The 15,801-nt window shown below is 45.4% G+C and overlaps 1 protein-coding gene across 2 annotated transcripts in view; it reads right to left on the bottom strand.

The window, feature by feature from the left end:
• Nucleotides 1–15,801, bottom strand: part of LOC135912717 (platelet binding protein GspB-like) — a 129,428-nt gene that overhangs the window by 100,703 nt on the left and 12,924 nt on the right. Inside the window, exons 2-4 of one of the 2 annotated variants that reach the window (XM_065445236.2) lie at nucleotides 12,022–12,128; nucleotides 6,965–7,082; nucleotides 3,723–3,776 (exon numbers count right to left, since the gene is read on the bottom strand). In XM_065445236.2, coding sequence (XP_065301308.1) covers nucleotides 3,723–3,776; nucleotides 6,965–7,082; nucleotides 12,022–12,128 — 279 coding nt within the window. Of the gene's footprint in view, nucleotides 1–3,722; nucleotides 3,777–6,964; nucleotides 7,083–8,092; nucleotides 8,176–12,021; nucleotides 12,129–15,801 lie in introns of those variants that run through there. The other variant, XM_070524721.1, reaches the window with a different exon arrangement.

Raw genomic sequence — 15,801 nt, 5'->3', positions numbered from 1 at the left:
AAAAGCATAAAGTTTGGCAATCTTACCTCCTCTTACCCCGTCTGCTTCAACTTCAAGGAACTCATAAAGTAACGTCATAAAGAATGACATAAGTCCTAAAGCAGTATAACGCTGATCCCAGCTTCAGTTAAGAAACTGAACCATGGTCTTACACACCTCAAAAATGAGTCTGAAAGAATTTGAGACCGTGCGATTGCTCTCGTCTCCCTTTCGGTCACTCGGCGCATTCTTGTTAATAATTAATGAAGGGACGGCGCCGGCTTAATTAAACTAATTGTCGAAGACTCGCTCCGCGCACGAAGCCGTTTATTAAAATAGATGCATTAAAGGTGGTCCGAGGTATGTCTCCTTATACGCCTCTCAGAAACTCCGCAACTTCATTTTTTTTTCCAACTGGAACTCCTGCGGCGCGGCTTACTCTCCAAGTGATGACGTCTGTTAAGCGCCCTTGCACAACTTCGCGCGCAGCGTTGCTAAAGGAACCCGCGGCGCCCACTTCAGAGACCTTATTTCATAATCCAAAGCAAGAACGCTTTCGAGAGGGGCGCGCTGTTAAGAGGAAGGGCGGAATAAGAACGCACACGTTCGGTGGCGCGACCCGGTTCTTTTAATTAGCGTGCTCGCGCAATCCTTATCTTCATCAAGCGTTCGCCGCGCGTACCACCCCGAACGCAGAGCTCCCTACTTATATTACCAGTGGGGGAAAAAAAAGAAAATGCGGCGTTACTGTCTTCGTGCTCCGTCGGTGGTATTCGCTGTTGGGACAGAACTGGAATTGATGTTTGACACAGCCCCGGACGTGCTGGGCCATTCGCGAATGGTTGAGTTGTATACCTGGCGGCTTGCTGTTTTTTTTTTCTTTTCATCGGCACTGAGGTGCCATTGTAGACGTTGCCACGTTCCGCCACATTTGTTTTTTTCGAATTCTGTCGTGGCGAGTTTTTTTTAGCCAATCAGAGAGGCTGTGTCTAAACCCGTTACCGGGCCAATGAGAAAACCAACGAGACGACGAATCCGACCAGGTGGCAGAATACGACAGTGTCCCGAACGGCACCACTGGTGGGCTGCATTTCACGTTTGACTGCTTAATTCGGGGAAAGAGCAAACTAGCCTGTTGTGCTTTTATGTCGAGAATTATTAAATTACGTTCTGTGGTTCTGCGTGCCGAAACCACGATCTGACATGAAGCACGTCATAGTGGAGCGTGCACCGAAATGCAGTGCACACTGGCGTGGTTGCATACCCCCTTCGCCCCCTCCCTGTTTCTATGCGATGGTCGCAACCGATATTTGATCCCGCGACCTCGTGCTTGGCAGCGCCAACGTCGTATACCCACTAAAAAACATCGGCGGGTGCTTGACCAAGATTCGTGACGTTTTATTCCTACACAGGCAATCATAAACGAAAAGTGCTAAATCAAAGTCTGAACCGAAGGAGTCATGTGATTGATTTTTATGCAACACTTTGAATCGCCGTCTTTTGAAAGCGTCCATAAACGGTTCCACAAAGCGCAATATGCAAGGTCTAGTCATTTCTGCGATGTAGCGAACTTCGGTCAATCTCTGGAATACGAAACTGAAGTGCGGGAGTGCGTAAGGGTCACGCCCTCGGCAGACGTCCGTGAGCGAAGTGAATATTTGCGAACCCCCCCCCCCCCCCTTCCCCCGTCAGGCGGGAACGAAGTGAGCATCCTTGTCGAGCTGTGATTTCACTCACTTCGAGCAAAAGACCGAGCGTCAAGTGTAAACAGCTACGCCAAATAGGGGTATTCGAGTAAAATGAGAGGGAGAAACGACAAAGTGAAGTGGAACAAGTCATACATTTACGGCGTAGCGACTAGTAGGTAGAAAATATCCACAGTTCACTTGTGGACTTACTTTCTCGAAAGAGTTGAAATGCAAAAAAAAACGCTCTTGTATTATTTCTGCACTTTAAAGAACCCCGGGAGCTCAAAATTAATATCCGGAGCCTTCACTACGGCTTACCGCGTAATGGTAACGTGGTTTTGACACGTAAAACCTCACTAATTAGTTCTTAATTTACCGTGAAATATCATGTTACGTTGCGTAACATAACACTAAGCGTTATGTTCTTGTTTTGTAACTCTCTCGTTCTTTCGCTTAAGACGATACAGTGAACGATTAAGACGGTAGCAGTCATCTGCATATATAGAAGTTGTGTATGGACGAATTCCGGACCATATCGCGCAACAAAAGAAGTTAACAGTCACTTAAGTATCCTTACCTGATTTGAAGGCGAAAGCATGAGGACTTGTCTAATTTATCACCTTAAATTAAAACTGTACCTTAAACCAACCTTAATTCACCTTGCTGTAATTTCTACCAACCGTGATTCACTTTAATCCACCCTAATCCAATTTTGGGCCAGCTACGACGCCATGGCTGTTGACCGTGAGGATTTTGCAGTGCGAGCCACAGCAGGTCATGCGCCAGGAACGTGACGTCATCACTTGGTCACCTGGGGTTTTGGTACCATCGGATGATACTGCCGGACCCCGGATGTTTCGCTTCACGGAGCTTATAAGACTTTCGTCTTAAAAAGCTAATTAGTCTGATTTTCGTAATGATCTCATTACTACCTCCAGTGATCTTAAAGTGTATGTTCCTGCGGTAAAAGCACTCCTGAGCGAATGTCTTTGTTCTCGTTGTTTCACAACTGTGACTGGCGCAGCATGGCCTTAGTCGCCTTTGCGCCATTAAACCCGAATTAACTAACTAACTAACAACTGTTAGCAAATTTTGAACGCACTTTCTGAAACCCGATGCACACGTACGTGCAACGTCTGCACTCCTTTCTTTCTTTCTTTCTTTCTTTCTTTCTTTCTTTCTTTCTTTCTTTCTTTCTTCCTTCCTTCCTTCCTTCCTTCCTTCCTTTCCTTCTCTCTCTCTCTTTCTTTCCTTCTTCCTTCCTTTCCTTCTCTCTCTTTCTTTCTTTCTTTCTCTCTTTCTTTCTTGTAACAAAATAATGATTAGTTCTTGTAAACATGAGAGGTATTCCAATGTAACTTTCCCACTGTACGTCCATGCAATTACCGGTTCCATGCACATTGCGAAGGACCCATGAATTGACCGTTTTATTGCGAAAATAAAAAAACATGCCCACAAAACCTCAACTAACTAAATAAATTATGGGGCTTTACGCGCCGAAACCACGATCTGATTATGAGGCGCGCCGTAGGGAGAGACTCCGGAATAATTTGGGCCACCTGGGGTTCTTTACCGTGCACCTAAATCTATGTACACGGGTGTTTTCCCATTTCGCCGCCATCGAAATGTGGCCGCCGTGGCCGGGATACGATCCCTCGACCTTGTGCTTATATAGCAACCCAACACCATAGCCACTTAGCAACCACGGCAGGTATAAATCTTGTCGCAATCGAGCGTTTATAGGCGAAGCTGACTTAAATGGGTGTGAATGCGAGATAGTCGGTGTGTGTCCATCGGGGAAAAGCAGCACGAAAAAAAAAACACAGAAAGGAAGGAGCACAATGCTTTTCCTGTATTCCTTCCTAGTCCGTGTTTTTTTCGGTGCTGGTTTCCAGCGATGAGAGAGAAGCTGCCTAACACAAAGAAGCATGATCGCAAACTATAGTATCCCCAACCTCGCAAAAGCTTCCAAGATCATTCCCTTTCTTTTTCTTTCTTTTTTGCGTAAGAGCACACAGCTCAGGTTAATGCAGATATAATCATGATAGCACTTACACAAGGAGGGAGGAAGCTCTTCGCCTTCAGGTCCATCTCTTGAAAGTCTTTCACCTGCGAAACGACAAATAAGCGTGTAAATATCAAACGCCACTAGTTTAAACTACAACGCAACTCGAAAATAAGTTCACTCTGTTGATAGTTAACTCACGGAACATTTTTATTCGTTACCATAATATAATGGAATCGGGTAAAATAATGTACATTATCATGTTAAGGCAGTTTTCGCACAGCGCTACTCAATCCCATATAAATATTAGCGCATTTAGATCTAAATTCCCGCGCACATGACATGCAAAAAATGCCCTCAATGGTCACCACTTAAGTTTATCAAATGAATGTTCTCGCATCGAAATGGAAATGTTAAACTCTACCGACCGAGGGGAGAACAGGTTACCAACTTCGGCTACACATTTTACATGGATTTTCAGATCAGCATGGTGAACAACATTGCAGCATCAACATTCTTAACCATCGTGACTTTTACATACATGTCCTTGTCTTTTCTTTTAGCTACTTAGGGACCCAGCAGGACAGACCAACTAGTCATAATTACCGCCGTGGTCAACTGAAGCATCACGTTTACAACTATCTACTTCAGCACTCAGTATGGGTCCGCAAGGGTGAGAACACGGTGATACCATTTTGTTAAGTAAACTGTCAAATCTACGCTAAAAAAACATGTCTAAGATTTCGAGTATTTTTCACATGTTAGGTTGCCAGGTTCTATGTTGCTTTTTGCAATGTGTCATTTGAAAACGTATTGAATAATAAATTGTATATTTAAATATACGGCGAACATTCCGTCGAAACTGTCTAGAGGCACCACGCGTGGGCCTCCTATTAGTCCCTGTAGGCGTCGTGAGATTGTCGAGATAAATTTTCTGCGTGGGACGTTGCCACGGCTTTCGTTGACTTTATGCATTTACTTGCTGTCCTTGCTCTCGACATGCTGCCGGCGTTACTAGGCGAACTCTGAGAGCGCGTTTTGCATATAAAACAGTAAATTTCAAGCGGCTCCTATCGCATAGGTAAACAGACGTAGCGAGCCTCGTAAAGGTCGATGGCAAACTTGCACGGTGCCCGACGCTCCAGGAAAGAGGGGCTTCTTAAGCCGCGCTGCTTCGTGAAATGCCGCCATCAAAGTTTCTATCAGGATGCAGAAAGTCAGTCAAGCAACGCTGAGGTGCTTTCCAAACGACGTGGCGTTCTTTTTCTTTAAAAAAAACTTTTGCTTGGCTTTCGCTCTTTTATTCGTAAAGTTCAGCACCATGCTTGCATTTCCGACGCCATCTTCTACGCCTCCAAGGACCCTGAGACTCTAACCCCCTTCATTGTTTATTCAGTGCACGTCTCAGAATTTTTGCATTCTCTTGAAGCGCTTCTCGGAGTTTGCGCGATATTTTAACATGGCTCCAGCATGCACGAGCACCCACGTCAGAATGTGTGCTTCCGTCTGCAACGTGCTTAGCAACTGTCAGTGTTGTTCGCGAACATTAGGATCTTCGAAGGCTCGTACACTCACTAACGATCGTGAAGGAAAAAAACGAAGCCACTTATTGAGCTCTATAGTGTATGCTTCGTTCCTGACGTGCTTAAACACATTTACCCCTCTCCTGTGTTCGTCCTTGAAGTAGTAACTTAGCGCGATAAAAACAAGAAAACAAGAAAGGCTGTTCGGCAGCGGTTGAGAGTTTCCTTCACGAGAACCTGCCCAGCACTGACTGGAATGGCTCACAGTGAGCTTCACGCGAGATCCCGGCAATGCCTACGGTTGCAATGAAAATGTCGACCACTCTTTTTGTACCGCTGTCTTCGATTCGATATGCAGAGCCAATCGATGTTCGAAGTAATGCGGCGACTAGGCGGCGAAGGCAATTACGCGCTATCTGAAGCTGGTCCGCTCGAGCGCCTCTTACCGCGTGGTGCTGGCTGCATACGTGAACCCGTTCATTTCGTCTTATCTCTATCTATCTATCTATCTAGCTATCTATCTATCTATCTATCTATCTATCTATCTATCTATCTATCTATCTATCTATCTATCTATCTATCTATCTATCTATCTCTCTCTCTCTCTCTCTCTCTATATATATATATATATATATATATATATATATATATATATATATATGTGTGTGTGTGTGTGTGTGTGTGTGTGTGTGTGTGTGTGTGTGTGTGTGTGTGTGTGTGTGTGTGTGTGTGTGTGTGTGTGTGTGTGTTGGCCCCATTTCTTTCGCGTTCATTACGTAAGGAGGGGCTCAAATCCGGCAACATTGATGCCTTTGGGTAGCATGTGTGGGTTTATTGACCAGTTGCCTTCACTTAAGAATGTTAGGTACTCGTATCGCCTGCGGCAGAAATGATAACCCACGTCCGCCTCCAAGGTTCGTGAGTGTTGGTGCTGGCTAACACTCCCAAGGTTAGTTCTAGAAGTATGAATGAATGAATGAACTTTATTCCCCTTTTAAGAGAGGGGAGGGGCCGTAAACATAAATGCCCAAGAAAGTGGATGGGAGAATGGCGCAGTGATAGCTCACCTACGTAGAGGATCGCACGCGTATTGCGAAGACGTGGGATCGTTATCCACTGGTGGCAAGTTGGTTTTTTTTTCATCCACTTTCATTCCCAATAATTTATAATTTCTTTAATTCAATTAGTAAGTACAACTAATTTCCCCTATGCTGTCCTTGGTGTCTTTGTTTGTTGGCTTCTCATGATATGATATATATAGCGAGAACATGCATCTGAACATGAATGAGAACATGAGCTAATAACACTCAAGCCCCTCGATTTTTTTATTCTTGTTCAAACATATATTTTTTTACTCTGCTCTCTCAGCATAAGGTAGCTAATCATTGGCTTTTCTGGTTAACAACCCTGCCTTCTCTCTGTCTACATCCCTCTTATTTTTTTAGGAGTCATGTGGCCCAAGAATGTTTCTACCTCGCTGCCGTTCATCACAGCATCGCTAAGTGTCGCCACCTACACTGTGCTTCCCGGATACACCTTCTGGTATTGCCGTACACGTCCACCGTAGCACGTGGCCACCATGTTGAGCATTCTAATGACGTCAGAAGCTAGGTATGCAGTCGTAACTGTAAACGGATACACAACAGCGTTCCCCGCGTGTGTGTCGACATCATCTACTTAATTCTGCGATTCCGGGAGAGCGGTAATGTTGGCGAGCACACTTGAGCATTCGCTCAGCGTCTTCCGCGAAGATAGCGTCATCACGTTACCTGGGTGAAGTTCCTTCCGACGCTGCGAAGGAAGACGTACTCCTTGGGAACCACGTCGTGGCCAAGTTGCCGGTTGATCTCCCGCCGCACGTCCACCAGGCGAGCAGTGGGCAGGACTCTGTTGGCACGAGCAATTCGATTGACCGACCGTTTGGTCCAGCAATTGTTCTGCTCTTCCATACTTCCTTAATTAAATAACAAAAAGTGTTTAATGGCTGGTTTTTCGTCATGATGGGAAAATTCGGGCTAGGGACTTCAGTGGTTTTGGCCAATAGACTCAGCACAATTTTGCGAAAATTGGTATGACTTACGAAACCACGTAGAAGTGCTTTCGTGAGTCGTGCACGTAAAGGGCACTAGTTACGATAGCCGGCGAGAACGGGCTCATCAGCTGCCTGCATCCGGAATTCTTGCCTGCAGATTCAGCTCCACCAACGTTTTGTTCGTTCATGGCTAGCGAAGGCCCAATGCAATTTTAAGGGAATTTGGGGGAAAGTTGGCGAGCGGCTGAGGCGTTTGACGGACATGTGGATGGTGCATTCAGAAGGTCTTGAAGTGCGCGCAGTTCGCAGAGAACATAATAGCCCTACATGTACGCTTACTCTACTTCAGACATTCTCATGAAGTTATAGAAAGGTGTTACTATTTCTTAAACGTGCAAGTACTTGGAAAGCGGGTATTTACGAATAAAAAACAAACGAGGATTACTGAGTGTGCGCTAAAGTAGAAACGGGGACAAGATTTTGTAGAGGGCAAGAGAGAGTGCCGCGAAAATCGAATTCCTTCGCTGCCCAGACAGCGATTAGTCTGAAACTTATAGACGGCCTGCGTACTTCATGTGGCCTAACTTATAATGCACTTTTTTGAAAATGTGTTGTTAAAGTGCCATGACGTTCGGAAATCCTTTTCAATTTACGTGGTCCACAAACATTCCTGCGCGACTGTACTTTATTTCTTGAAGCCAACTACACTGAATCAAAGATCGATAAAAGTTTTCAGTGCACCACGCTGTAAGGCAAAAGGCAGGTGCTAAGTAGAAAATAAATGTTCACATGGAAGTGAAAGTCGCTAACTGGATTTTCACGGAGGGTACAAATAAAACACAAGAGCGTAGCTGGGTTCACTGACCTTTCTCGCCCAGCGCACACATTTTCGTGGAGAGCACGTTCTTTACTGCACCATCCCGAAAGCTTTTGACCGCCTCTTTGATAGTAGAACAGTTGAACAGCTGACGCACTGAATCACTCTCAGCCAACAGCCAGACGATTTGAACGCAAAACGTTGCGCTGGCAAAAGCGCGAGCTCTTTTGTCGCGGAAACGAAACTCGCGTCTCCCGACCGCGTCTGCCGTCGATACTAATTTTCAGCGCAGCATAAATTGCCTGCCTGGGTGGGCCCACCACTTTGCGTTTGGCCAGGTGTTTATTACTTTGTTTCGCATGGTCGTTGGCTTCGCATCAATCGCGCCAACGGCTTGCGGTGAAGCAGCGCCTGCTATCTGGCGGAGTAACGGTAAACTAAACGGCCTGAATCCCCAGCCTCACAGAACGTCGATATTCGCAGTGCGGTAGTCTCGGAGGCAATGCTGAAAAGTCGTTCGGCTATATATCGGTGGCATCGCGGCGTGTTCACCTACGAACCCTCTTTGTGTCACGGAACACCCATGGCAAATCAGTTCTGCGAAAGCCCGCAAGGTGGAGGAAGGTTCGCAAAAGGGAAAGGCGTGATCCACTCGACTGTTTCACGAGGCTGCCGGTTGGGTGACACTTTCGCCATTTCAGGACTCCTATTTTGCGGGTGTGGGCAGCTGAACACTTGTAACAACCAGTCAATAATACACGAACTTGTCATCGGCTCATTGCATGAGACAAGTGCGATATACAAAAATAATATTACACTTAAGAAGGTGGATTGAAAAGCGGGCGAGTTGGAACCCATCCATTCTCAGGCTGCGCACGTGCGCAAACGAAACACGAGAGACAATACAGTACAAGCGCTCGATTTCCTCGCCTTTCGTTTGTATGTACGCTGCCCAAGAATGGATAAGGCGGCGAATGGTTGTCTATGTGAGATGGGGGGGGGGGGGGCGAAGGGCATTTCAGTTCACTATATGGTATCCTGTGTATTCACAACATCACCGTCATTGCACTCCAACAAACTAATTTAACAAAACCTTAGCAATTTAACAAAACTATACATAGTACTTAGTACTTCAATACCAAATAGGCATAAAGGCTCAATACCAAATAGGCCCAAAGGCTAATAACCACTAGTGTCTTCATGCACTGGTCACAGTTTAATAACAGTGCCGGAAACATCACACCCAAGCAGAATTATTTAGCGTAGCATTACCAATATATCTTTGCCGCTACCGTCTACCATCGACTACGCTTTTGTGGAAAACGCCGCCCATGCGTAGTCGGTGGTAGGCGGTAGCAGTAAAGACAAAATATTATGATTACCTTGCTCTCATACTGGTGCTACATACTCCATTTTGCTTACAATATGTTTAGCGCGAAGCAAACGCACCACACATACAAGGACACCGTACGTGATGCTTCTGAGCTACCCCATGTCTACTTAATGAGCACTAATTAGAAAATTTTATCTCGAGGCCAACTCCGAATTTCCTACTTAGGTACATGTAAAACGCAGAAATGCGTTTGTGAGACAACCGCATAACCGATTCGAATGAAATTTCTTGTGCTTGAGATAGGAAGTTATTATTCAGCGACTCTAAGAAGCAATATTCTGATTTAAGGCATGAACCCTTTTCACAGATATTGCTGAAAATTGCTAACTTTAAAACAATCAAAGCAAGAAGTCGACAAATCCGTAAAGCCGCATCGAAAACTGGCATCGCGGCTCTGTAAGATGTATACGTTAGAGCATCTCGAAGGGGCAAATTTGATATATAAAATCATTACGTGAAATTTTGAAAATGATAACGAAGGTTTTGCAAAAGTACCTGTCCCGTCGTGGCATAGTGGCTATGTCGATATGATGCTAAGCCCGAGGGCGCGAGTTCGAATCTCGGCAGCGGCGACCGCATTTCGATGGGGGCGAAATGCAAAAAAAAAAAAGAAAACGCCCGCGCACCACGCACACGGTGAACGTTAAAGAAGAGCCTCACATGTTCAAAATTAATTTGGAATACACCACTACGGCGTGCCTGATATTCATATCGTGATTTCGGCACGTAAAACCCCAGATTTCATTTCTTTGCAGAAGCGCTACTCACAAATTAGTTATGTACTTTAAAGTGGTGTGTAACACCTCAACTTAGTCCACTTTAGATGTACCTTTAGGTGCAGTTTACAGAATTGTGATATCATTCTTATTGCTGAGTTACACCATTGTAAACTTGATACATCACTTTTTTTTTCAGTCTTGCAGTTTTCAACAGCATTCGTGAGGAAAACTTGCAGCCTAAATTAAAACTTCTCTTCGTGAAGTCACGCGAGTTTAACTTTCTTCTTTTAAATGGAAGAGACGTCATCAAAACTAGCACAGTGGTTACCGAAAAAAAAACCGACTTCTCCGTTGCCATGTATTGGATGGGTGCTCCCGAGCTGATGTTTCCCCTTAACTCGAAATATTACTTATGTCGTCACTCGTGGAAATAATTGAAAACTTTCTATATACGTAGTGGATCGACAACTTCGCACGACAGAAGGCACTTTTGTGCTGTCGAATAACTAAATGTGTCTAGTCATATCCGCACACTTGTGAAAACAGTGCTCACATGACATTTCCGACTATTAATTTTTTGCGTTAAATGAAAACCGTGGATCTCAAAACTCTAGGAGAAAAAATACGGGAGGCCTCACAGCGCTTGAAATAATTTACTATACCGTCGCCTCCCATCAGTTCATCCTTGCGGTAGTGAGAATTTGGTTTAATTATCCGGAAAGCCTAATTAACAAACGGCGGCAAAAGAAATAGGAAAATTTGAAGCTTTCTTTTTAAAGTATAGTCTGTCATAGTTGGCAGACATCTTCAATGCACTATTACAATAAATATACGTGTTATTGTTCCAGATCCCCACTCTGTCGTCAACGCTGACAAAATCGTTTTTTTTTTTTTTCAAAAGAGACGTCGCCCATGTCACAGTGCATGTCGTAATCGACGCTGCCAGGACAGGTTGCTGCCGTAAGCGTTGTCGCCTAGGGAAGCAGTAGCGCGATCTGCCGCATTTCCTGTGTGTCAAGCTTTCAGTAACCTCGGCGCGCACGAGGGGGCGCTGGCGCGGTTCGAATTAACCGAAGCGCGATTCGCCATTCGCGTTCGAATTAAACGAGTTATTTTCTTCCATAGCAGTGCATGGTTTTTTTTGCCGGGAATTTCCGGCGAACTAACCGAGGACGAAATAACGGGAGACGATAGTAATAGATTTTTTTTTAGCGAACCAGTTTTGTTTCGTTTACCGTGAGGTGGAGTTGTGTGTCCTGCGACGTCATAATGCAGCAGATGGTCACGTGGGAGCCAGACATGGCGACGTTTCGGCACTCGCTCCGATTCGCTCGGCCGACTGCTGTGTTCTTGCTGATTGCACAGCCCGACGTAGCAGCGCAATAGGCAACGGAGCGAGCTGTAGAGAGTGCCGCAGCGTCGCAATGTCCTGCTGCCTCCTGTGACGTGACGTCACGACGCGTGACGTCACGAGACCGGGTCCGTATTCGTAAAAAGCACTTACGCTAGAATTGTTCGTACGAAAAAAAGAATCCCAGCCAATCCTGATGCTAGACGTATCATAAGCAAAGACGACCAACCAATGGCAAATAGCGCGTATGAACAAATAACTCTGTGAATTCGGCCCCTGGTTCGTAGAAAAGCAAGTTACTGCACTAATATCTGAATCCGAGCTTAAGGGGCTGCGATTAAGACCCCTAACGCAGTAATTATTTAGGATGCTGTGGGGGCTTCCCTGTATTTTTTGTTCTAGTTTCGATACCCAGGACCTTCATTTACCGCTAAAATGAAATGGCGAATTGGAAATTTCGGTTCACTACGCCTGTAACTATCACCAAGACAAGTGCTATATCACGCCAACGTACCGTATGAATCCGGCGGAAATGGCGTAGTCCACCACGTAGTTCCGAGCCAACTTCCGCTTCCGCAGCCATCTTTCCTCGGGGATAATGTACACGTGCAGGTCCGCCAGCTGCGTTGACGATTCGAATGGAAAAAAGAAAGAAAGACAGAGAACGTGCAAAAGCTCGTTTTTTTTTTCCTTGTCTAAGTACTTCTGTAGAGGTTGACCTAAAAGTATTGTTGGTGTTTGAACAAAGCAATTGTTCCTCGAGAGAGCTTAGCCATTAAAGGAAAATAAACATTTGTTCATGGAGACCTTGTACGTTAGGTGTTCTAAAAGGGTTGCCAACAACTACTCAACAAGTTTATGCGTTATGGAAAGCACAAACCTGATGGTGATTTGAGTAGCAGAATTCGCTGCACCTACGACTAACCTTTCTTTCTTCGATGTGCTGTAATTATTTTTACTGTGAGAGCACCTGTGAGCTCCAAGCTAGGTTTGATGTGTTTGTACGTGCTGTCCTGTTATGCCTTTGTAACGCTACAGGGCACTTGAAGTGCACACTCCATAACTGAGCATGTGTAGGTGGGCTAGTTGGTTAAGCATGATTACAAAGACGGCGCCGAATAAAACAACACACGAAGCAGGGGGACACGAGAGAGCACGTAGGCGCCTACGTACTGTCTCGTGTCCGCCTTCTTCATGTGTTGTTTTATTTGGCGCAGACTTTGTAATCACACTCCGTAAATTAGCATCGTCAGCCTATTTCACACCTGGAGCTTATGAACTTCTCATATGACGGGCTTCAGCTTTCCAATGATTATTTAGGGAACCTTTCGTATTTACCTGTCTAAATACTACCTCGAGTTGTTTACTACCCCAATAATGTCGCTTGGTGATCGCATTTTCCCTGTGGTTAGGGATTTTGAACGCATTGTCTGATACATCTTTTATATTACGCCTCTAATAGAAAACTCAAGGATTGCAACTGAACTGAGCTCTCCAGTTAGTGTAAAGCTCTCTCTCTCTCTCTCTCTCTCTCTCTCTCTCTGTTCTGAGACTGCGCTATACGAAGCAAGGCACACGGGCGCAAGTATTTGAGTTGCGCGATTGAACTGGCTGGCTTTCAAACTCGGGACGTAGTCGTTCGAATTCTGTCGCAACAGTTTCCATAGGAGACACGCGGCTTAAATATCGGACACCGACACGGTACAACGTCCCGCAGTGGTTCGTGGTTTATGCTCGTAAAGCAATCAGTACTGAATTATTGACATCTCCACCAACTTAGTCACTCGCGCCGGCATCGCCCCGAACAGCATTCTTTTGTTTGTTTGTTTTTTCTGTTCAGCTTTTTTTTTTCCGTCAGCGTGAGGTTCATGCTACTGCGGGATTTGAAGCCCAGCGAATGGTCATGGCCACACACCGCACAAAATCCTTCATGGTCCTCTTCTACTGGTACCTCTAATGCGAAACGCTCGGCAAGAGAGATTCGTTTGTGGCTGCTCTTTCAAATACTGTACTCCACTAAAGCCTAACGAAGCAGACGCATCGTTTTTTTGTGCGTAATTTTTTCTTGTCTTCCTTTTAACCTGTGGCTCTTGTCGTCCCCTTTGCTATTCGGCAACACTGAAGGACAAGCGGGCCTAACACACGCTACTGTACCCTCGGGACACAACCGGGGAGCTCACCTCTACGCGGAAGCTACTGCAACGTCGGCAAGCCACGGGCGGTAGATCGATCCTGGGGGGACGAATTAAAAGTTATTGTGGTCCCCCCCTCGATCGTTAGGCCCTCACGAAAGTAAACGTCGTCGCGGTAACGCTTGGCGCGCCGTTGGCTATTAATGTTTGCTCATCCAAGATTGGAATGGCGACGTTCGAGTTCAGCGACTCGCGAGGCTGGAGACGCATTGCGCGTCTGTGTTCACAGGCGGGCCATGTGGTGCGTGGCCTGAATACACACGTGTTCAAACGTATAGTTATCAGTAGTAGACACACTACTAGTAGTAGTAGTAGTAGTAGTAGTAGTAGTAGTAGTAGTAGTAGTAGTAGTAGTAGTAGTAGTAGTAGTGGTAGTACAGTAAAAGCTCGTTAATTCGAACCGCAAGGGAAACCGCTTCAGTTCGAATTAACGAAAGTTCGAACTAACGAAAGTGAAGGAGAGCAACAGTACACTGCGATTTGGAAGCAGTAGGGAATGTCAGAAATTTGGCGAGTCAGAAAGTGATGGCGTGTGCCGCGGGCACACGCCATCTTCGAGTCGAAGCTCTGGGTCCGACTGTGCCACACCACCGATGTCCACCGAAACGAACGTTAGCCGAGGCTTAACACCATCACAATGAATCGCGACGGCCGATACCTCCTAAGCTGAAAACAGAGGTACACAACCGATGAAGACTGCCGAGACAAAGACCCCGAACATGTGAAGGTGGCGAAGGCCCTGATTCGTTCGTTCTTGATTGCAAGCGCAGCTGCGACGTACTTGATTCGCTGTGTTTTGGCGTTTGCCGTGCCATCTCCGCACAACATTAGCAGCTGTACAAGATTTGCAAAGCCTCCAGGATTCGCAACGGGCAAGAAATCTCGGAGGTTACGTAGAACGGAGAGGCGGCAGCCGCCGCTGCCTTCTGGCTGACCCCGCGTCGGTTAGATTTTTTCCGATTTTGCCTTCTCTCGCCGTTCTCCCCGTTTCGGAGGCAATACAGCCTTGTGTGTAGGCAGTAGGCGCGTTTCTCTGGCCGTGTGCCAGGCGAGCGTAGTTCGAATTATCCGTGAGGGAACCTTCTCGCGTTCGAATTAACGGACTTTTTTATACATAGACTTCTGTGGAGCTTGGCCGGACCAAATCGTACAGTTCGAATTATCCATAAATTCGAATTATTGAAGTTCGAATTAACGAGCTTTCACTGTAGTAGTAGTAGTAGTAGTAGTAGTAGTAGTAGTAGTAGTAGTAGTAGTAGTAGTAGTAGTAGTTGTTGTTGTAGTAGTAGTAGTAGTAGTAGTAGTAGCAGCCGTAGTAGTAGTAGTAGTAGTAGTAGTAGTAGTAGTAGTAGTAGTAGTAGTAGTAGTAGTAGTAGTAGTAGTAGTAGGCACACGCGTGATTATCAGGGCCCGTTTCCACGATAAAATCTCTTGCGCTAGAATTGTTGGTAAGAGAAAATGCAGGCCGATACCTATGCTGGGCACATTAGCTCACGCGGCCAACCAATGGAAAAGAGCACTCACAAACGGAAAGCTTTGGGAAATTCTTCCCAGTTCTCCTGAGCGTTGCACAAAATTTCTCGTATTTCATCTTAACATCGTATTACCCAAACGCATTTCCCCATCGAAAAAGACTAGAAGAGCTTGTTGACCTATATTTGACCTAAAAAAAGTTAATTTACTTAAGACGTATTAAGTATAAAATGGTGCCATGTAAAAAATATTCCTCGAAAATATCTAAATAAAATGTTAAATAATGAATAAAATATTAAATATTAAATAATACATTCATATGAATGGAATGAAATAAAATATGTAAATAAAAAAGTCCATGGTTTTCTAATCCGTAGCCGAAAGTTCACTCCTGAGCATCAGAAACGCTGCTACGTGCTCTGTGTTAGGGCAAAAGGAAAACAAGCTTCGTTTGTTTGTTTGTTTGTCTGTCTGTCTGTCTGTCTGTCTGTCTGTCTGTCTGTCTGTCTGTCTGTCTGTCTGTCTGTCTGTCTGTCTGTCTGTCTGTCTGTCTGTCTGTCTGTCTGTCTGTCTGTCTGTCTGTCTGTCTGTCTGTCTGTCTGTCTGTCTGTCTGTCTGTCTGTCTGTCT

Source organism: Dermacentor albipictus, chromosome 9 (genome assembly GCF_038994185.2).
Source record: "Dermacentor albipictus isolate Rhodes 1998 colony chromosome 9, USDA_Dalb.pri_finalv2, whole genome shotgun sequence".
In the NCBI taxonomy this organism is placed as follows: domain Eukaryota; kingdom Metazoa; phylum Arthropoda; class Arachnida; order Ixodida; family Ixodidae; genus Dermacentor; species Dermacentor albipictus.
This window is presented reverse-complemented; position numbering and strand designations above follow the sequence as displayed.